Source organism: Tachyglossus aculeatus, chromosome X2, assembly GCF_015852505.1.
Source record: "Tachyglossus aculeatus isolate mTacAcu1 chromosome X2, mTacAcu1.pri, whole genome shotgun sequence".
In the NCBI taxonomy this organism is placed as follows: Eukaryota; Metazoa; Chordata; class Mammalia; order Monotremata; family Tachyglossidae; genus Tachyglossus; species Tachyglossus aculeatus.
This window is the reverse complement of record NC_052100.1, coordinates 23,419,226-23,442,554: the sequence shown is the minus strand read 5'-3', so window position 1 is coordinate 23,442,554 and position 23,329 is coordinate 23,419,226. Positions and strand designations below refer to the sequence as shown.

At 43.5% G+C, this 23,329-nt stretch overlaps 1 protein-coding gene and 1 non-coding gene across 2 annotated transcripts; both read right to left on the bottom strand.

The window, feature by feature from the left end:
- Nucleotides 1-457: 457 nt before the first annotated feature.
- On the bottom strand, nucleotides 458-23,200 carry RIOK1 (RIO kinase 1). The gene is made up of 17 exons (XM_038771595.1): nucleotides 23,076-23,200; nucleotides 20,884-21,079; nucleotides 18,811-18,901; nucleotides 17,555-17,624; nucleotides 15,015-15,057; nucleotides 13,637-13,729; nucleotides 12,453-12,565; nucleotides 12,266-12,346; nucleotides 11,762-11,848; nucleotides 10,808-10,945; nucleotides 10,057-10,160; nucleotides 8,088-8,194; nucleotides 7,018-7,083; nucleotides 5,564-5,683; nucleotides 4,126-4,179; nucleotides 2,055-2,207; nucleotides 458-681 (listed from the first exon to the last, which is right to left on the bottom strand). Exons 1-17 carry the CDS (start codon nucleotides 23,144-23,146, stop codon nucleotides 571-573), a joined length of 1,698 nt encoding a protein of 565 aa, XP_038627523.1. The 5' UTR covers nucleotides 23,147-23,200; the 3' UTR covers nucleotides 458-570.
- Nucleotides 18,509-18,646, bottom strand: LOC119949732. The gene has a single exon (XR_005457272.1). It is a non-coding gene; the product is annotated as a small nucleolar RNA SNORA7 (small nucleolar RNA).
- Nucleotides 23,201-23,329: the final 129 nt, after the last annotated feature.

Here is a 23,329-nt window from a genome sequence, read left to right as displayed (position 1 = left end):
TGACACTGGTTGAACTGGTCAAGGAGTAGATATGGTGCCTGTGAGAGATCTGTGTCTCACAGTCCTAGAGAAAGTTGGACAACACTCCAGCTCTGTAAACTTTCACTTTGGCCTTGAGCCTGTTAATACCCTTCCATCAATAATGATAAAAACAAAGAGGATACCCCCCTCTAGAGGAGACTAAAATAATTGCTAGGACAGTGGTCAGGATTAGTGTACTGCTTACTGCTTAAATTTTGAGGGAGTAGCACCAATTTTCTTTTAAATGCATTCCCTGTCAATACCAAAAGCCAATGCCTATGGCCAGAGCTGAATCCAGCTCACCATGGGAAGGGAGCCTATCTGCTTACTGTTATGTTGTACTTTCCCAAGTGTTTAGTACAGTGCTTTGCGCACAGTAAGTGTTCAATATACATGATTGAATGAATGATTACAAAAAAAGGCATCAGTCTTCACAGGGACATATTCATTTAATACAATACTTTCCCCAAAAATATTAATATTGCAGTTAGTGAGTACTGTACATAAATATCAGTTTAATTAAAAAACCCTAGCATGCATCAGTGGATTCTATTTGCCTTTCTTCATTTTGGCTATCTTCTCTTTGCGTTTTTTCACATGCTTGGGGGTTTTATTTTTCCTCTTTTCTCTTTGGGCTTCTTTGACCATCTTCTTTCTTTCCTGGAAAAAGCAATCAAACCTGATTTTAAAATGGACCCCTGAGATTAAAAAAAAAAAAAAAAGTTTTACAGTCATTACCCCAGCTTCCACATCAGCAAAATAAAACAGGAAAAACAAAGCGAGTTTTTCATTTTTTCATTTTGGGAGGATCCTGGAAATGTGGAGGAAAAACCGTCAGGATATGGACACAGACTGAATATTGAAGATGAAAAAAAGGAAGCAAGAAAAATGCCCAGGCTGTGGGCTTCAGACATGGTGGTGCTCTCAACTGGGGTGGGGAAGTTGAGGTGTAGAAGACTGAGGGAGGGAGATGGAGGAGTTTAATTTTGGACCTATGGAGCTTGAACATCTCCACATTTCCTGCAGATGGGAGAAGTGAGATTGCAGAAGAGGTGAAAAGTCAGGGCTAATGAGGTAATAATGAAAGAAGCAGCATGGCCTAGTGGAAAAAACATGAGCTTGGGGTCAGAGGACCTGGGTTCTAATCCCTGCTCCACCACTTGTCTGCCGTGTGTCCTTGGACAATTCACTTCTCTGTGCCTCAGTTCCCTTATCTGCAAAATGGGGATTCAATACCTGTTCCCTCTCCTAATTATACCACGGGACCTGATTATCTTGTATCTACCCCAGGACTTGGTATAGCGCTTGGCACACAGTAAGTGCTTAACAAAAACCATAATAATAATAGTAATAATGACAACTGCGGTATTTAAGTGCTACATGCCAATTGGAGTGTTGTTCGTTCTTCTGTTCCTATTATTTGTAAATAATGTGTGTCTTTCCATCTCCCGCATTAGACTGTAAGCCCCCTTGGGGATGAGGATCACTTCTACTTTATTGATATGCTCTGTAGACTCAATAAATACATGACTGAAGATGACGACATCATTGATCCTATATCAGATACACACACAATCACATCAGGGTCTGGGTCCCATGTGCATTTGTCTGTGAGCCTGCATAGGTGGTGAGTGGTTTGGGGGTGGGGTTGTTTTTATCTTTCCAGTGTCTGTTCACATTCAAAGTGATGAGAAAGGAAACAGAGTTAGAAACAGGAAATGGTCAGTCACTGCCACAAAATTATTTGCCATTTATCTGGCAGAGACAATTTAAAGTTAACGGAAGTTACAAAAAGTGGCTACGCAAGTTTCTCCAGCCCAGCCATGAAACCTTAATGGAAGCTTTTGAACATCATAGCATAAAATAAATATAACTATGATCGAACCAACTTTTAGGGAAGAAAATGCAGGAAGCAAGATTGGGGGAATTTGGAATATTCAATTTGTTGAATTGCTTATCTTGTTGGAACCATCAGATTAATCCGAGCAGCTGCTACTGAGCTTTGAAGAGGGGATTAAGAATTCTATCCTGACCTTTTTGTCCATTTCAGGGTTGGTAGAGTGATTCCTAAGATGGGGTTGATCTCCAAGTTTTTCGAAGTCTGAATCAGAGGAATCGGAGCTGTCGTCATCTTCTGAATGAGAATCCACCTCTTCCTTCCCTGGCTTTTCTAGGAGTGCAGGGACCTTGACAACACCACAGACTGGAGTTTAGTCTGGATTCCACTCATTGGCATTTTGGCAATTATTCCCGCTCTGAAAGTTCAGTGAATTTGGAAAAATCTCTACCCCGCCAACTCTGTGGGGCTCACTGGGGCTCAGAAGACTCTTCTTCATTCAAGTATTACTAAATCAGCACCAGAAGAGTAATCCAAAAAACCAAATTTACATCTACATATCTTTGAAATACCACATACACTTTCCTTGCATGCACATAAACTCCTTTGCCCTGTCCTCCACCCATCTTTTCTCCTCAGATGGTTCGGTATTTCTACTCTCCCACAAAACATTGGCATCCTTTTCTATTTTAAGCCGCATTCTTGGATCTTTGGTCTCAAATACTTCACACGATCCTTCTTGGTGCATTAAAATAACCCGTTTTTTCCTCCTGATTTCTTGGCTCAGAAAGGATGGTCTGCTGCTGACCAGGCCAAAGAAAGGGAAGAGAGAAGCAGGAGGGCTTGGCTAGATCTGGAAACGCAATGGAGCAGCCAGCTTAACCAAGTCTCCTCCAGAATGGCAGGCTTGGGAGGAAGTCCCTGGGCCAGGGTTAAGTGGGAAGGGAGGCCCTTCTATGGGCAACAAGGAGCCCAGGCTTGGGCTTCTCCAACAAGCTTCTCCACCAAAAATAGGGACAGGGGACTACTGACCCCAGCTGCACTTCCAGGAACATAAGAAAGGGGCAACAGACAGATCCTCAGAGACCTAACTCAGCTGCTCTTGGAAATCCAGAAGTGTGGGCATGTCAGTAACAGCATGGCTGATTTTGCCACATTTCTAAAGACTCTACTATTACATCAAAAAAAGGAAGGAAAATTTTAAAAATTACGTTTGCAGAATTGTAGCTCTTTTCTCAAACAGCTTAAGCAGAGTCATAAGAACTCTTTCACAAAAAATATGTTTGGGCCTCCAAAAGTTGCGTATGGATGTTTCTCCACCACAGCACAAATCAGGAGTGCTTATAAATTTCAAAACCCACTTCCTGTAAAATGCCAGCTACAAACGGCTCATAATCCCAGAATCCTGGGATCGCCCCAACCAATCCTCCCTTCAAGAAAGCCACACTCTTAACAGAAAAATAATGACCTGGTTAATTTTCAGAGGGAAAAGATGTCCTGATTCCCAGAGCATCTCTAATGAATGGTTGAGAGGAAATCAGAATTGCCAAAAAAGCTGGAAGGACTCCTTCCCCATCCCGTGAAACAGCAAAACCAATCAAGGGCTCAACTTCAGGGAAATGTACACAGGTTTATCTCTGAAAATTCACATTTGGCTGTTGAACTCCAACAGGCTGACTCCTACACCTCTGCAACCATATGGGTATGCAGATAACAGTGGATGCGTCTAGATGGTAAGCAGCAACTCTACTGAACTGTCCTCTCCCAAGCACTTAGTACAGTGCTCTGCAAACAGTTAGCACTCAATGAATACCACTTACTGATACATAGATGCAGTGAATTTATGTGTACTGGTCTGAGGCTACACACCATTAAAAAAAATTCTACTTATAAATCATCTGGAAACATCTTTGTTTTCCAACACAGAAGGCAAGTTGTTTGAAATCTGCTGAAGAAACTGACCAGTAAATTCAGTCAGGATAACTAACCTTACTTCAAAGGTGTGGAAATGGAGGACAATGGGTCAGAGGGTAAGTGTCTTACCTATAATCATATAAGATAGTGGCTGAATAAGGACTAGAAATAATAAATTCCTCCCCTCTAAATCTCACAGATGAGTGACTACTAGATATTTTCCAGGAAGCTGGGGGCGACTGCAGTAACATTTTAAGGAAAACCTTTACAAACCACTGAACCAATTAGTAAGTGCTTAAATCCACATCATATGTAGATACAAAACCCCCCCAAACCACATGACAACCCCTCACCTTCTGAACACCTGACAAATCTTTCTTCAATCCAGTCACAGTTTGATACAGAATCTAGTATGAAAGAAAACGGAAAAATATTTATTGCTAGGAAAATGTGAATACAATCCTCAAAGACATTAGCACTCCACAATTCACACTCAAGTGTTTTAAGAAGCCCTGAAGTCACTGATTTGATCATATTCTGTTGATAAAAAAGTGAGAGCAGGGGGCAGCGAGATAGTTGCCCTATTTGGCACCGAACCACAAAGTTAGAGATGAACCATCCTAACATTACGGGCAATGAGCATGTCAGCTAATTCTGTGGGTTTGTACTCTCCCAAGTGCTTAGTACAGTGCTTTGGCACAGAGTAAGTGCTCAATAAATACTACTGATTGACTGATGGATCCATGACTTTTCATTCTTCAGGGGGACTCCCTGGACACCAACTTTACCTGTTAGTACTTAGCAGTCTCTGTATATACATACAATTCATTTCTGGTTTTCACTTGAGACCCCGTTAGTTGAGGGGTATTGTTATAAGTCAGTGAGACCATCTTAAAGTTTCAAATGTCGCTTTTATAATTTGTTCAAAAAGTTTAACAGGTGTAGAACAGGTGCACAGGACTCTTGACTCACTCCATGTAATGGTTCTTGATCCCCAGAGCTTAGTACAGTGCTTGACATCTAGTAAGCACTTAAATGAATACCACAAATATTATTATTATTGTTATTATTAATTGGTGAACAATTGTATTTTCCCATGTCACACCCTTTAGGATTTTGAAACTTCCATGTCTTCTTCCAGCCTGCATTTTTCCATATGGAGGATTCCTCATCTTTTCAGTTCTTCCTCAAAGGGAAGCTTCTCCATACCAATGACCAATACCAATTACAAATAGCTAAACATCACCACAGAAATGAACCCAACTGAGCAAGAGTCTCTTTTCTTTTTTTTTTAAATGGCATTTGTTAAGCATTTACTGTGTGCCAGGCACTGTATCAACTGTTGGGATAGATACAAGGTAATCAGATTGGACACAATCCATGTTCCATGTGAGGCTCTCAATCTTAACCCCCAATTTTACATATGAGGTAACAGGCACAAAGAAGTTAAGGGACTTACCCAAGGTCACACAGCACACAAGTGGCGGAGCTGGGATTAGAACACAGATCCTTTGACTACCAGGCCCGTGCCCTTTCCACTAGGGCACACTGCTTCCAAACCTGCCTCAAACAATGACTTGGACTGTGGCTTTATGAAAAACTAGAAGGTTACCATCCTCCCCATCATTAAAAAACATTTACTGTGGAAGAAACTGAACTTGGTGTGGAAGGCAGAACATACAGAACCTTTACTTCTTGACTTATACTAAAATCAGTGGGTAGGAAAGGAAGACAAAATTAATCACAAGTACTGCCCTGTTCCATGATCTTAACATAGTTCAGGCAACTTACATTGTCCTGTTGCACATTCAAGGCCATGTCTTCTTCCTTCAACTTCATCATTATGTCCACATCCCTCTCATAATTTTTAACTTCATTCAAAGTTCTAGGAATGTAAGCTCTCTTAAACACCTAACCACAACGACAAAACAAAGCCAGAAGTCAGATTTTCAGTGCTATTTCAAACCTAATCCCCAATACAGCCCCATCTGATTATCCAGAATGGACGAGAGGGAGTGGGAAATAGAAGTATAGCCAGGGAAAGGGACTTAGAACTGGCTAGAGAGATAAGAGAAGATCTTGGAGAGAACTATGTTAAAAAAAAGGGTTAGTGAATGTTTCTATAAGGGAATGGTCCAGTGTCAAATGCCGCCAAGAGGTCAAGGAGGATTAGGATGGACTGGAGAGAGAACTATGTTAAAAAAAAGGGTTAGTGAATGTTTCTATAAGGGAATGGTCCAGTGTCAAATGCCGCCAAGAGGTCAAGGAGGATTAGGATGGACTGGAGTCCATTAGATTTGGTGAGAATGAGGTCACTGGTGACCTTGGAGAGGGCTGTCTTAGTGGAGTACAAGGGGCAGAAATTAGATTGTGGGCATTAAGGAGGGAGTTGGAGAACAAGTGGAGGGAGTGAGTGTTTATAATCCACTTGAGAAGTCTGAATAGGAATGGGAAGAGAGAGCTAGGGGAGAGCTAAATGGTGCAGTGGAGTTCCAAGAAATTTGTTAAAGGAGACATAAGTGTGTCTGAAGGCAGAAGAGAAGGAGGCAGCAGATACGGAGCAGTTGAAGGTGGCAGTCAAGGAGGGGAGAAGAATGGGCACAGATGTTTTTAGAGGGTGAGAAGGGATGGGGCTGGAGACAGGTGGAGTGGGGTAGATTCTGCAAACAGGTGGGAGATCTCTTCTTGAGCTACAGCCAAGAAGGGCAAAAAGAGTCCGAGGGACTGGGAGGGAATTGGGATTGTGAGGGGAAGATTTGGGGGAGTTCAGATCTGATACTTTTGATTTTGTCGACACAGTTACTGCTGGCAGCATCTGTCATGCATAATGGACATACTGAAAACCAAATGAGTTCTCATTTGTCTCAGGATCGGTCCATTTTATCATTCCTTCTAGTACCTTATTTCCCCGTCTCCACCATACACTTAAACCTGTGCAGCTCCATTCCTATCTGGGTAATACTTCACCTTTAAGAATGACTATAGCCAGGACATGTTATGGATTTTCCATCAATTATAGAGGGTTGGTCTACATAAAAACTAGCACCGATGAAATGCACATTTTGAATGATCTTATTACCGACATGACAAAAAAGACAAGGATACAACTAGTTTCTAATTTGCCAAATGATAACATCCAAATATTCAGGCACCTCTTTACCTGCAAACAAATTTCCCATCTTAGGCAACACAATCAGTAATTTGTTCTAGAGTTGAGATAAGTAAGAGAAAGGAACATTTCTTACTTCTTCATCCACATAATCTTGGCTGGATCGCTCTTCCTCTGTTCTATGGGCTGCTACTTCCATCGCCTAAGCAAAATGAAAGTCAGAATGATTGCTTTTGGACCCAAACTCTGGATAATTCAGCTTGTTAATCTAGACTTATTTTCTCTACGCGTCACTTTTCCCCATTTCTCCTGAAACCAGCTAAAATGATGGAAACATTTTACTCTCCTAGGTTAATGACAACTGGTGGTCCAACTCTGCTGCACTGTACTCTCCCAAGCACTTAGGTCAGTGCTCTGAACATAGTAAGCACTCAATAAATACCACTGAGGATGATGATACTGAATATCTCTCTATGACAGACTTCACAATCAGCCTGCCACAAACTCAACTCAACTTGGGCCAACCAATCTTCCAGTCTCTCCTTACCCTACACCTCGATTTCCTAATCCACTGACATCACCAAGGGACTAAGATAGGGGTAGGAAACCCAGCTGCCTCCTAGACTGTGAGTCCCATGTGGGATTCATTACTTGTATCCACCACCAGTACTTAGGACAGTGCTTGGCATATAGTAAGGGCATAAATACCACAATTATTATTATTATTGTTCAAAGTCTTCCTGAAAATGCACCTCCTCCACGCAATCCCCTCAATTAAGCTCCACCTCCCAGGTTGCTTCCATCCAAAAACCACTCTTAGCACTTATGTTTATTCATCTTCTCAAAACACCTCAGCATATTCTGGACTTGTATTCACCTAACATTTATTTATTTCTCTACTTAACTTTCCAGACTGCTGTCATCCACAGCTGGGTAGGTGCTTTTTTCTCCTTCCATATCTGTGAATGGTTTGTCTGTCAGTTTCCCCCTTTTGTAAACTCAAGGAAAGCATCCCTCAATTCTACTATACTCAGCTCAACTCTACTATACTCGCCCAAAGACTAGGTAAAGTTTTGCTTATCACAGATGTTCAAATATACAATAATTGACTGATTCTTTTAAAAGAGAGGCACTATATAAATTTATGACTATGGTATCATTCTTCTTGCTACTTTGTGTCCTTTACAGATACATTCCAGGACTTGCCTTAGAAAGGTAAGCATCCAAGTTGTCCTCCGTAATAGAGGGGTCAGTAACAAACTCAAAGAGCTCTCGCACAGTCATCACAGCAACATCATGTTTCAGAAAAAAATCTGCCAGACAGAAGGACAAAAAATTCAAAACATCTTCAGGAGAAAACAGACACAAATCGATTCAATTTATTTTCAATGACTTTAAAATTTAACAATGACCGAGTCCAGGAAGGGCAAGTCGCATCTGGAAGTTTTCCAGGAAGAAATATTCTTTTTTGACCCAAATTTACATGGGACTCTACATTGTAACCTCATTAAGGTCAGGGAACATGTTTGTTAATTCTGTTGTACTGTACTCCCCCTAGTGCTTGATACAGTGCTTCTGCACATGGTTAAGCACTCAATAAGTACCACTGATTGAATGATGGGACAAAACAAACCTCCAACCCAAAACCAACAGTTGTTCCGGGCCTTCGGAGTCATAAACTATACGTTTCAACTCAATCTGTTGCACGACACTTGACGTTAGCGAGTCTGTCTGCGAAACTATGGCCACTTTTGGCTGATTTATTTGCCCTGCCTTTGGATCCCTCATATCTTGTTGAGTGACTATCTCCACTAAGTGGTCTTATCTCTCTCTTCCTCTCCCTGATTCAGTAGCATGGCAGTTGCCTCAACCTTTGAAGGGTGAGAAGGGGGAAGGAAAAATGGTGAGAAAAACATGACAAAATGATGGCAAAAAAATGAGAGAAGTAGTCCAGGGAAGAGAAATTGTGCCCAGAGAAGAAAAGAGATCAACAGAGTCAAAAGGACAGTTATTTAAAATACAACTACAGGCCCTCTGAACTTTGAATGTTTCAAATTAGAACAAAAAACATGTGTAATGATACTGTTTCAACTTTATGATGCTAGCCCTGTTTACTGTCTACAATAAGTACAGTACTTGATTGGAGGGGGAGTATGCAGGAGACATAGGGAAATGGGGAGGGAATTTTAAAAGTCGTGATGGGAGGAGGAAAGAGGAGGAAAGTTTGAAGAGCATGAGGAGTTGCTTGCTGTCAGGCAGAGTCACCAGAGAGAATTTGCAAAACCATTTTACTTCAGATGAAGTAAACAATCAATCACTGGTATTTACTGAGCATTTTCTTCATACTGAGTGCTTGGGAGAGCACAATATAGTTAGCAGACACAATGCTTGTCCTCATGGAACTTAAAATCTGGAGTGGGGTAGAGGGCAGACATATTAAAATAAGTTACATGTTAGGGGAAGCAACAGAGCTTTAAGATATGTGCCTAAGTGTTACAGGGGGTTGGGGTGGCACAGGAATGTGATGTGGCAGTAGAGCTGGGTAATAGGGAGGGGAAATGAAAGATTTATCAGGAAAGCCCTTCTAGAGATGTTATTTCAAAAGGGCTTTGAAGACAGGGCGAGCAGTGGTCAGCTGGATGTGAGGGGGGGAAGGAGTGAGCAAGAGGTCATCAGTGAGAGAGAAAGGAATGAGGCACTCCGAATAGGTTATAACCCACTTATAACACTGTTCCTATGAGGCAATTATCAAGAGCCAATTATGTCCTAAGTCTGTCTACAATAAATCAGTCTAATTTCTAACAGTAGGAGTCTGTCTCCCTTCTGGAGTGCAAACCTGAAGTCAAAAACCTTCGTAACTGGCTGCTCTAGATGATCTGGGGATTAAGTCAGATAAGTCCTCTTTCCAGGTGGATTTGACATCCTTTTCAGATAAAGCTTTGCCCCTTGCAGGCAAGTTCCCCCATCTAGACTATATGCCCCTTGAGGACAAAGATAACATCTTCTAACTCTACTGTACTCTTGCACACATGTAGTGCAGTACTCTGCTTACGCAAAGCACTCAATGAAAGGTACATAATTCTCCCCACTGAATTTTTTCCCCTTGTACAGAGAGCCATGTTTCACCCAGATGGATCACCTGAACAAATGAACTTACATGTGGATGGCCACTTACCATTGACGTTTGTACAGTCTTTCCTCAAGAACTCCAAGGCATGTGGATGGTCGTGTTCCACCGACTGGGACACATCAATGATGTAGACCTCTCCATTATGGTACCTTGTGCATCACAGGCCAAAGGCAAGTTTGAGGAGAAGGAATAGAGGCAAGTGAAATTACTGGTCAGTTTTCTTTCAACACAAAATTCTTCAAAAGCGAGATGTGAACACAGGAATTAACACTTCTCTTGGGAAGCACATTTTTATCCATTTGTGGGCCTGAAGGCATACAGACACTCACTCTCTCTCTCTCTCTCTCTCTCTCTGGCCAATATTTTTCTCCCTTTGCATCTTCCTCCCACCAAATCAGGACCCCTGATTGCTCCCACCTGTGGAAGAGTGCACCCTCTGACCCTTGCTTCCCATTCCTCCTCCCCCTCCTCCTGCAGATGCCAACCAACAGAAGGTAATCTTCACTGGCTACTCCTGGCAGCCATGTTGTTTTAGGCCCGGGGCTCAGAAGCCACATGGCTACAGAGTGGATAGTGGCTAAGTCACGCTTTGGGGATGAAAGGGGAAGGTAACGGTGGGAGAGTTCATAAGCCAGGATGAAATTCTGGCCTGGGAGACCACTCTTGAGAAGACCTGTATAAAACTCAATAAGTTACTGTGGCAAAGTTATCCTTCAACTTTGGGACAGCTGAGGTTATGCTGGTAACACCGAAGGTAGAGCCTGGCATTGCTGTGGTGGAGAGAAACCATACTTACAGCATGTTAAATTCACTGAGATCGGCATGGACAAGCCTGGCATCCTGGTACATTCTTCTCATGTACTGAATAACCAGCAAGTATAACTCCCGAGCTTTGGATTCTGATAGCTGGACATTTTTCAAGAGTGGAGCAGGCCTGGGTGGAAAGCAAGGAGTGACTCAACAAGTCACACACATCAAGACTTTCTATCCTCAGCTATCAAAACGACCTCTAACGTGCCTGACCTAATACTCTTACAGATAGATGCTTGTCAGGAAGGCACTGCCTTTCACATTGAAAATGATTACTGAATTATACTCTAAGTGCTTGACCAATACAATGATCTCTGCCCCCGAGGAACTTAACTTGCAGGCAGAGGAACAAGAGCATAAAGACAGGTATGCATGAGGTCTGGTATGAGGGAGAGAGAGAGGGTGCTTAGTAGTAGTGGAGAAATAGGGCACTGAGATGAGAGATTAATCAGATGTGTTTTCAGAAACGCTTTGAAGAGGGGGAGCATGGTGGTCTGTCAGATATGAAGGATGTGAGCAAGAGGTTGGCAGCAAGAAGCAAAGCTAGAGAGGTGGGATGTAGCAAAGAAGAGTGAGAACAAGTAAGGTGGAGAAAGCCGACTGAGGGCCTTAAAACTGGGGGAATTTATATTTGGTGCAGAGAGGAATGGACAACAAGTGGGGAGATGTGTGCAGAAGGATTTTTTAGAAAAATGATCCGGGAAACAGATGAACTGACGAGGGGAGAAGTCAGTAAGGAGGCTAATGTAATAGTCAAGTTGGCCTATATCAAGACCCTAAAGAGGAAGGGGTGGATTCTGGAAATGTTTTAAAGGAAAGGGGCTGTTGAGGTTTAAAGTATTATTACATGTCTGGCAAATGCAACAGACTTTAAAATGAGCTTTGTTTGAACCTACAAATTAAAAATACACACAATCACTGCTTTTCTGAGCATACTTACATGTTTTCTTTACCAATGAAACCCATGACAAGAACATGACTTCTTAGCATAACAGGTTCTGGGCAAGGGATCTTTGCTGTGTTCAATCTGTAACATTATGATAGTCACAAAGGTACTTAATTGGGAATTACAAGGCAAATCCAGTCTAAAAATAAATAAAATATATTAAAATAGGTTGGTAGGAGTTTAGAATGGAGGCAATAAGTACTAATGGTACCTGGAGCATCATTTAAATTCCACTTGAAGGACAATATTTTATTTTTCAACTATGTCTTGGATTGGTCAGGTATTGGTAAACATGGTCCCCCACCATGGCCTTCCCAGGGCTCCCCTTCATGTTCACCCCAGATTGATGACAAAACCTGGGAGTTTCCAGCCAGGGTGAAAAAAAAACCAAAAAGGTAGCTTACTCATAATTCTTGATAATACACAAGAGACTCAAGAATTCTAAGACTGCATGGATGCAGATACAATATTTACAAATACACTCGCCTAGCGCATTACCTTATTAAATTCCTCATCTCCTTTTCAGCCCAGGTTCTCACCATTTTTCTGGGGTTTCCTTTACAATAGCCGTGACGAAACCTTAAAAACAAATACATCCAAATAAAATAGACATTAATATTCCAACCCTGCTTTCATTTTGACTATGTACACTGAAGTGAAAATAGCAAACAAACTTTGGACTTACCTGAATTCCCCACTCACATACTTATCCCGATCTTTAAACATTAAAATTGAAGTCTTATAAATTTTGATTGCTCTGCTTTCTCCAGTTGTAGTACTAGCATGGTATACATTAGCCTGTTGAAAAGCAAAGCAAAATCAGAATCACTTGGTATTTAGGCAAAGAAAAGAATAAGTATTTTCAATCTAATTTTTCTTTAATTATGGTCTTTATTAAATGTTTACTCTGTGCTTAATTCTAGGGCAGATATACGGTTATCAGATCAGACAGAGTCCTTGTCTCATTGGGATTCAACCATCTATTTAACCCCCATTTGATTACTGAGGAAATTGAGGCCCAGAAAAGTTAAATGATTGGGCCAGTCACACAGCAGGCAAGTGGTGAAACTAGGATTTGAACCCAGGTGTGCTCCTTCCACTAAGCCATGCTGCCTTCCCTAGTTTTCTTTGAATTCACTGTCCTTGAAAAATTTTTAAGAATGCCTAGTTCAAGCAATCAATCATGGGTGTATTTACTGACCACCTGAGAGAGCATAATAGAGTAAGTACACATGAACTCTGCCCTCCAGGAGTTTACAATCTAGTGAAGATGGACATTAAAATATATGTAATTTATTTTAATTGTACGGGATTTTGCTTGTAAGGGAAGCAAGAAAGTACATGGCTATGTGGTGAGTACCTAAGTGCTTAGGGGATAGAGAGTCAACTGCATGCAAGATGGGAGGATGCAAGCAAAGGGTTGATGACAAAAGAGAAAAGATGGAGGTAGAGTGAGTAGGTTGGAGTTAAAAGAGGAAAATGTGTGGGCTGCGCTGTCGTGAGAGAGGAGTGAAGATAAGTAAGGGGGAGAGAGCTGACAGTGCTTGGATCCAATGGTGAGGAGTTTCTGCTTGAGGCAGAGATGGAGGTTTTGGGGGAGTGGGAAGACGAGTGCAAAATGATTTCTCGTTAGAGCGTAACCTCGGATGAGTCGCTTCATTTCTCTGGACCTCAGGTTCCTCCTTTGCAAAATGGGGATTAAATACCTCTTCTCCCTCCCTTTTACACTGTGTCCAAACTGATTATCCCATATCTACCCCAGTACTTAGCCCAGGGCTTGACACATAGGAAGTGTTTATCAAATACCATACGGATACATTGGAAAGAAATAAAACATGGAGATAATCAGCCGACTCTAGAAAAACTCACCTCTTTTCCTGTGCTGATGCAGCCATTTATTTCTGAGATGACACCTCTAGTCAACATCTTGAACAGAATCATTCGAGTTCTTGGATCCAGTACCTCAGAGGGAATAAAAAGATATGAGTCAGAATATTTCGTGAGACTAATTCTTAATGAACATTGCTGCCTTTTAATCAAGTGGAAAGCTTAACTGGAATTCTGCCCTACTATACTGAAATGGCCCTCATCGCTGCCCTGTCTGCATTCATTTTAGCAGTACTAATAGTATTTACTAAACATCTTCTGTGTGCAGACCACTGTACTAAGCGCTGGAAGAGAACAAACGGGGGGTGTGTGTCTCACAATTTAAGCTACTAGGAGGAAAAGTGTGCGGCCTCCGGGATTAGAGGGGGAATAGGGTAGAGGGGGCTAAGTCCCCAAGCACTTAGTACAGTGCTCTGCACAAAGTAAGTGCTCAATAAATATGATGGATTGATTGTCCTGGGGTGGTTATGTTTTTTTCAATCAGGGCATTTGTCTTTGTGTGTATGTCTGTGTGGGGAGGGGAGGGGGGGCCCTAAATGAGGAGGTGTAGGGTCTCCCAAAATGCTAGCATCCACAGGTTCAACATGATAGAAAGAGTCCAAAAGTCCCCTTTGATCAATGACATTTATTGAGCACTTACTGTGTGTAGAGCGCTGTACTAAGTGCTTGGGAGAGTCCACTATAATAGAGTTGGTAGACGTATTCCCTTAAGCAATAGAAGCCAACACTTTCAGCACCCTGTCCCAGATGATCCTGGAATGTGAAGCTCTAAAAATAATCAGGCCTTTGCCCAGCTCCGCTGCTGTTGCGGTCAACTGATCTCTCTGGTTCCACATAGCTGGGTTTGGCCACTGGTGGCTGAATGTTAGGGCTCTGGTCCCATGAAAAGCCCAGACACACACAAGGAGCCATTCCATTGGCCTAAAAGACAAACAGAGCTGTGACTGCCATTCCCTATGATGGGACTACACAGAATGGAAGGCAGCCGAAGCAACCCCTGCGGCAGCTGCTGCCTGAGGGTACGCTTCTGAAGGATGGGTTTACTAGAGAGGGATTTAAGTGGACAGGAGGAGAAGAACAGAGGAAAATACCAGGGTACATTTCCAACTTAGGCTACTTCATTCTGTCACTGAAAGTTGTACTTCCAAAGAAACTTCTTGGATTAATCATGTCGGACACCACAGTCGAAAGGTAAAAACAGTGTCTTTTTTTGTTAGGACACTATGGTGGTTGGGGGTGGGGGAGAGGGTGGGTTGGGGGAGGGGGGTTGAGAGAATGGAGCACAAACTGAAACATTAGGAGAAAAAGCAGGAGGCATGTTAATTTCAATACTAGGAGGCAACAAGTTTTTAAGGAATACCTGTTCTACAGTTGCTCGGTCTGCCTTATCTTTGACTCGGTACCTGATAAAGAGAAAAATCAAACAACGTGAACCTCCTTTGCAGTGTATCACCCAACCCCCGCCTACCCCAGTCAGTAATTCACTGTTTCAAAACACCTTTGTCCTCTTTACCCAGTACTTTCTTAGTTTTCATCCACTGGGGTCAGGAAGGATGAAGTTTTCCTGTTGGCTAATCTTGTGGTCCTCTCGCTTTCCAAAGGTTTTCCCCTCTCCACCCAAGAGAAAATCCTTTGATCTTTCCCCAATATCTAGTGTCCAACTGTTCAAGGACAAAAACTAAAAAGAGCCAAGAGTCTAAGAGGGAAAGAATTTAAGATATAAGGAAGAGAAAATGAGAACCTGATTTTTCTATTTCTCTTATAAGGAGTTAAGTGTTACGGATGAATCCCTTCTCACTGTCGACCCTGCCTCCAGCTTTTCTCTCTCCAGTTTATACTTCACTCTGGTGCCTGGATCTTTTTTTTTTTAATTGCTCTGCGTACGTCGCCCCACTCCTCAGAAGCCTCCGATATTTGTCCATCCTTCTCCACGTCAAGCAGAAACTCCTCACCACCAGTTTTAGAGTATTCGCTCAGCTCTCTCCCTCCTGCCTTACGCTGAGTCATTTCCCACAACCCAGCCCACACACTTGACTCCTCTAAAACCAAGGTACTTACCGTGCCTCGACCTCATCATCCCTCTCTGTTGGCCACTTGCACACACTCTCCTCCTTCATATCTTCCCCCTTCTAGACTGTGAGCCCACTGCTGGGTAGGGGCCATCTCTATATGTTGCCAACTTGTACTTCGCAAGTGCTTAGTACAGTGCTCTGCACACAGTTAAGCGCTCAATAAATACGATTGAATGAATGAATATCTGACAGACCTCCATGCTTCCCATCTTCAAAGCCCTCCTACAGTCCTATCTCCTCCAGGAAGCTTTCCTTGACTAACGCCTCAGCTTGAACACCCTTTTTTCCCTTCTGCATTGCCTATGCATCTGCATTCATATCCCAACAAACGCTTTGCTATTCATCCCACCCCTGACCTCCAGAGCCCCTTTCTACATATCCTTGAACTGTTCTTCCCCTATCCGTAATTTATTTTCTTGTCTGTCTCCACCACTAGATTGTTAGCTCCTTGAAGACCTACATCGGGTCTACCAACCGTTTTATATTCTTTCAAGCCCTTAACAGAGAGCTCTGCAAAAAGTAAATACCATTGATTGATTCAGCCTGGCTTTTGGAGGACTACTTTGCCATGGTCTCTGACTTCTTTCCTTGTCTTCCATCCTATAGCAGCATGGCCTAGTGGAAAAAACACGGGCCAGGGAGTCAGAGGACCTGGGTTCTAATCCCAGCGCTGACAATTGCTCGTTGGGTGACCTTGGCCAAGGCCCTTAACATCTCTGTGTCTCAGTTCTAGTGTTCTCCCTCCTAAATTGTGAACCTCATGTGGGACAGGCACTGTGTCCAACTTAACTTAGTGCTTAGAACAGTGTTTGACAAAAATAGTAAGTGCTTAAATACCATTAAAAAAACCCAAAAACTTTTCAACCACCTGCCCAATGTAGCAGCCCCTGCAAATTTGGTGAGGAGCTCTTAACTCTCCTGTTCAAGCCATCAATACGGATACTGATTCATTCATTTAATCAGTCGTATTTACCGAGCACTCACTGTGCGCAAAGCACTGTACTACCGATAGAACTGGTCCCAGGGTAGAGCCCTGTTCCACATTGATAACTAACCTTTGAGTGTGACCCTTAAGTCAGTGGTACTTATTGAGCCCTTACTGAGTGCAGAGCCCTGTACTAAGCACTTGGGAGAGTACAGTACAGTGTTGGCAGACACGTCCCCTGCCCATACTGGGCTTACAGTCTAGAAGGGGAGGCACATTAATATAAATATAATCATGATTTACAGATATTATTATGTACTGTGGGGTTGACGGTGAGCAAATACTAAATGCCCAAAGGTCACAAATCCAAACAAGCTCTGTGTCAACCTATCAATATGGTAAAAAAAACTATACTTTCCTGACTCCTCATTGAGGAGATCTCCCAAATACAAAAAAAAAAAAAGAAAAAGAAAATCCATACCAACTCTAGGTAGATTGTATTAAAGCTCCTAGGTGGTTTGACACGCTTGAAAAAGAAAAATTAATTTATTTGACCAGGTTGGCTGCTTCCTCAAGTTTTATACTCTCCTCTGTAGTGTTTAGTGGAAGGAGCACAGGACTGAGAATCAGAATACCTGGGTTCAAATCCTAGTTTCACCACTGGCCTGCTGTGTGACTGGCCAAATCATTTAACTTTTCTGGGCCTCAATTTCCTCAGCAATCAAATGGGGGTTAAATAGATGGTTGAACCCCAATGAGACAAGGACTCTGTACCCTCCTCCCCACTTGGGCATGTGTGACCTTTTCTAATTGAGTTCTCTACATCATCTATGTGTTTCTCCTGGCCCCGTCAGCTGTTCACATTTGTCCCTTTTGCAAGAACAGAACTGAAAAGTTACTTACATATCTGCCTCCTTTTGTCTCGACTTTTCCGTGACTTTGTTGATGACTGAGTCTGCAAGGTTTAACTTGTCTAAAAACATAAATAAAGAAGACTAAGCACCAGACTGTAATTACTTTGAAGACACTGCAGAGTTCTACCTTTCACAACTGTAGCTGCAAGTTGAGGGCTAGGGTCTACTCTACAGGCAGAGGTACAAGAACCAAACTCACTACACTCCTAGAGATTCAATACTAATTAATCAATCATACTTAAGCACTTACTATTTACAGAGCACTGTACTAAGCACTTGGGAGAATACAACAGAATCAGCAGACACGTTCCCTGTTCATAACACGGTTACTAACTTCAGCTTCTTTCAAGGCTTATATTGCATATTGAGAAAGACTAATTAATCAAACTGTATTTACTGAGTGCTTACTTTGTGCAAAGCACTATATTAAGTGCATGAGAGAGTATAATAAAACAATATAACAGAGACATTCCCTGCCCACAATGAGCTTGCAATCTACAGGACGAGTTTTGACCTCAGGATAACATTCTGTTGAGTGTGTAAGTTGCTTAGAAACCCAAATCTGGAGTTAAATTCAACTATGGCGGAAAAAAAGAAAGTATGGAAGAATGGAAAATAACAGGACTTCTCATCTGAATTTTACATTCCACCTTGACCACACTAAGCAAAAAACTTCTCCAACTTCCAACGCTTTACAGATCTCTAACTTCTGTCTCTTGTCTTGCCTTATGCTGTCAAGTCATCTCCGACCCATAGCGACTCCGTGGACACATCTCTCCCAGAACACCCCACTTCCATCTGCAATCATTCAAGTAGTGTATTCATAGAGTTTTCTTGGTAAAAATACGGAAGTGGTTTCCCATCACCTCCTTCTGCGCGGTAAACCCGAATCTCTATCCTCGACTCTCTCCAATGCTGCTGTTGCCCAGCATAGGTGAGTTTTGACTGTAGCAGATTGTCTTCCACTCACTAGCCACCGCCCAAGCTAGAAATGGAATGGGTATGCCTCTGCTTGACTCTCCCTCCCGTAGCTAAGACTGGTAGAGTACTGGAAACTCTCCAGGAGCGATCCTGAGAGGGGATCATATGACTACTCTTCCTAAAAACAATACAACTTTGAAACAGCAGAGCAGTAAATATCTTATTTCTCGCCCCAGCTGACTTTCTGGCTTTGCTGAAATCAGAATTACTTTAATTTGTCAGTGTCCCTTAACTATCTCACATTGTAAAAGCATAAACACTTACCGAGATTGATTCTGTTCTCAAATTTCCTCAAGGCCTTATCAGCTGGAGTGGACATTTTGGCTGAATTGTAACTGGAAGTCTGCCGATTTGCCTGAAAGATAGGATTTGTTTGTTAAGTCTAAAATGCAACTCCCAGATAGTCAGTTCTTATTGTTCAAAGGTTGACTATCTCCATCACCACATACAACAGTACTCCTCCTGGCCATCAACAAGTATCCTCTGCATTCCAGCCCCCAGATGGCTGTGCTGCGTCCCAAATCGATCAATGGTAATTACTGAGTGCTTACTATGTGCAGAGCACTGTACAAAGCGCTTGGGAGAGTACAATACAGCAGAATTCACCGAGGCATATCTGCACTGGGGACATGTTGGGTTCCCAGCACCCCAAGCCGGCTCCCACAGCACCCCGGGACCTCGATCCCGGCCTGCCTCACACCACGGCGGCGGGAAGGACACAAGCAGCCGCAGCACACCGCCGTCACCAAATGGAGAACAGCAGCGGTTGCTGTGGCTGTCACTATGGCTGTGACTGTTGGGCTATGAGCTGCCAAGTCCCCAAAACTCCGCTCTGTGAGCTTCAGGGCCCTACTAGTTTTTTAGGGATGGTGGAGGGATATTCGTTCTTGCCTTTTATGTCGTTCTCATATTTTCGTTTCATCTCTCTTTCTGCATCTGTCGCCCATCCCCTCTCCCCACTCTGAGTCTTCCATTGGGAGCCCTATGAGGGCTAGGCACCAGGTCCAATTCTCACCTGGGTATTCTTTCCCTGAGCTTAGTACAGTGTCTGTATACAGTAAGTGTTTAAAAAAACTATCAGTGGTCCTACTTAGCTCCTTTGTACCGAGCTCTGTAACAGACCTTGTCCAATTTGTGGATAACCCAGGTAATGAACTGTGCTTCTCTCATTCTCAGCCCAACTCTTGGAACTTCCCCTGCAACTTCAGAGCAGGTGGAAAGACGAGGCAAGATTCAAAAGTCAAGCTACTACTGCTAATTACGAACAGCTCTTGTACAGAGCTTAATTTAGCCAGCAGCTGAAATTAGGTTTGGGGATAATTGATCAATCTTATATTTATCTTAGGCTTTCTCTCCTGTAGTTCATGAATAACAGAGAGCTGGCAGTGGTAATTTTTTCTAATGGTAAAATAACGCAAAATGCATTTTCATTGGCTACAGAATCCCTAAAGAGCACATTTGGAGTTGCTAAGAAGAGCACCGCCAAGGAATGGGGGAAACAGCATAGAGTCAAACCCTGACGGCCAAAACTAGATCTTTAGAAGAAAATAAAAAAGGTCTATGGAAACAGAAGTACAGAAAAACACGACTTAGTTTGGGTCTACTACCAGCAAATTATCTAGACAATTCAGCAAATTATTTAGACCATTCAGGTCTACAAACAAACTTTGAACTGAATCATTTACTCACTTGAGCGAGTCAGTTGCATTTATTGAGCACTTATGGTGTGCCAAGCACTGTACTAAGCACTTGGGAGAACACAATAAACAGACACATTTCCTGCCCACAACGCGCTTACAGGCTAGAGGGGGTGGGTTTCAGGCTCCCAAGGAATTCCTCTGGAAGTGTCCAGCTAGTTTAGACCAAGTATTTTGGGGGCCCGAATTACCCAGATAATTAGGAATGTGACAACACAGCGCCAGGGAATCCTGCACATTCAACTATCAGCCATGGATAACATTCTATTACTACCTTAAGCAGTACACATTTTCCCTCCATACAGTTTATAGAAACTTCAAAGATGATTTTAAAAATAAGCCCCAGGGAAAATTTCAATCAATCAGGGATATTTATGAGTCTAAACTAGGAGACCTAGGTTCTAATACCAGCTTCATCATTAGCATGCTGTGTGACCTTGGGCGAATCACATCACTTGACATCTCTTTGCCTCAGTTTCACCTTTAAAATGGGGATTTTACACCTCTTCTCCCTCTCCCTTGGACTGTGAGCCCCATGTGGGACAGGGACTGTGTCCGACCTGACTGTATTGTATTTACCCCAATGTTTGGCACATCATAAACATTAAAATACCACAATTATTATCATTGAATCAAATACCTGTGGGTTACTCCCTCCAGTTGAAGCACAGCCCTTGGTGAGTTTTCCAACTGCATCATCCCAATCCCAGTCTTCATCATCAAAGTCATCATCTTCTCCATGATCGATTTCATCTCCCTCACCCTCATTCAAATTCCAGTCCTGGTTTTCACCTATGTCTCCCTCCTCGGTTGTTCCTCCTGCTGCTGTAGGTTCACTTAAAACAACAAATGGTCATTTTTATTACATTTACAAACCACACTTAACTGAATCATACCTTCTGATTGCCTGGCTGACTTCATGGCCATGTGGAACCCAGGAAGAGCTCCTAAATTTATTTCATGGGTGTGCCTTCGTTTCCTCCAAATGTGAAAGGGAACACATTCATCCCCCCAAAACAAAAACTGTGCCCGACCTGATTCCTAAACCTTAGAGTTAATCAGATGAGAAAAGAACTAGTGGAAAGAACAAAGGCCTGGGAGTCGGAGGACCTGGGTTCTAATCCCAGATCTGCCACTTGCCTGCGCTGCGAGGGATTAAGGACCGCCGCAAATACGAAAGTGATGCCAGGTGAATATCGAAGTGCTTAAAGGATACAGACCCAAGTGCATAGACAACACAGAGGGTCGAATAGGGTGGGGAAGTGAGGAAGGCCTGATTTTAGGAGGGTTTTGAATGGTGAGGCAGGGAGAATGGTGGACTATTAGTTATGAAGGGGAAGGTAGCTCCAGGCCAGAGGGAGGTCATGAGCAAATGGACAGCAGCGAGATAGACAAGAGTAGTTGGCATTACAGAGTAAGATGGCATTAGAGATGCTAGGTTGACATTAGAGGCGCAGACTGTGAGGGCTGGGTTGTAGGAGGGGATCAGAGGGTTAAAGTGGGAGGGAGAGTGCTGATTAAGTGCACAAAGTAAAGGCTCGCAAAAAACATTTACTGATCCAATAACGTAACTACAACAGTAGGAAGCAACTGGGCCTAGTGGATAGAGCACGGGTCTGCAAATCAAAAGGACCTGGGTTCTAATCCCAGCTCTGCCACTTGTCTGCTGTGTGACCATGAGCAAGTCATTTCACTTCTCTGTGCCTAAACTACCTCATCTGTAAACTGGGGATTAAGACCGTGAGCCCCATGTGGGGTTTGGGCTGTGTCCAACTTCATTCATTCATTCGAATTTATTGGGCGCTTACTGTATGCAGAGTACTGTACTAAGCGCTTGGGAAGTACAAACCGGCAACACTGATTAGCTTGTACCTAGAGAAGCTTGCAGAAAAAGCCACAGGCTTGGGAGTCAGAGGATGTGGGTTCTAATCCCAGCTCTGCCACTTGTCTGGTATGTGACCTTGGGAAAGCCACTTAATTTCTCTGTGCCTCAGTTACCTCATCTGTAAAATGGGGATTAAGACGGTGAACCCCACGTGGGACAACGAGATTATCTGGTATCTACCCCAGTACATAGAACAGTGCTTGGCACAGAGTAAACGCTTAACAAGTACCACAATCGTTATTATCCCGGCGCTTAGTAGTACAGTACCAGTCACATAGTACTTGTTTAACAAGTACCACCTTAAAAAAAAGGCGAAGGGGGGCATAGAACTGCGCAGCCAACATGTGTGCTTTCCTATCTCTCTTAGCCTCTAGCACAATAATACTAATGATGGTATTTGTTAAGCGCTTACTATGTGCCAAGCACTGTTCTAAGCGCTGGAGGAGCTACAAGGAAATCGGGTTGTCCCACGTCGGGCACCCGGGAGCCGGACACCCGGGAGGCGGACCCCCGGGGCAGCGCGGCGTAGTGGAGAGGGCAGGGGCCTGGGAGTCAGAGGACCTAGGTTCTGATCCCGGCTTCGCTCCTTGTCTGCTGTGTGACCCTGGACGAGTCACTTCACATCTCTGTGCCCTCACCCTCATCATCAATCATATTTATTGAGCGCTTACTATGTGCAGAGCACTGTACTAAGCGCTTGGGAAGTAAATTGGCAACACATAGAGAGAGTCCCTACCCAACAGTGGGCTCACAGTCTAAAAGGGGGGACACATTTCACCCGTAAAATGGATGTAAGATGTAAAAGCCCTCTGGGGGGACGGAGAGTCTCTCTCCGACCCTATTAGCTGGCATGTCCCCCGGCGCTCGGTGCAGTGCCGGGCACGTGGTAAGGGCTTAACAAATCCCCCGACCATGAGGCTTCCTGTCCGGGGCCGAAGCGGCAGTACCTGTCGGAGGAGTCGGCGTCATCGAACTGTCCCGGCACGACTCGGCTCATCACCAGCTCCCTGAAGTTCATGGCGGCAGACGGCGTGGTCGCCCGCGCACTGGAGGCCGGAGCCCTGCAGCGGGGTCCGGGTTACGAGCCTGCCGCCGCCACCGCCGCAAGGCCCGGCCCGCTCCGCTGGCTCCGCCCACACAAATTATGTGCTACGGGGAGCCCACAGGGACACACCAGGCCGCGACTCCGACGCTCTCGCCT

What these genes read in the sequence shown, in the direction of transcription:
- RIOK1 (XM_038771595.1), bottom strand. Translation starts at nt 23,146, where the DNA reads ATGAACTTCAGGGAGCTGGTGATGAGCCGAGTCGTGCCGGGACAGTTC. An exon ending in TGAGAACAGAATCAATCTCG is followed by an intron (nt 17,625 to 18,810) that starts GTAAGTGTTTAT and finishes TTATGTTTTTAG; the next exon opens with ACAAGTTAAACCTTGCAGAC. An exon ending in ATTTGTCAGGTGTTCAGAAG is followed by an intron (nt 2,208 to 4,125) that starts GTGAGGGGTTGT and finishes GGTGTTGTCAAG; the next exon opens with GTCCCTGCACTCCTAGAAAA.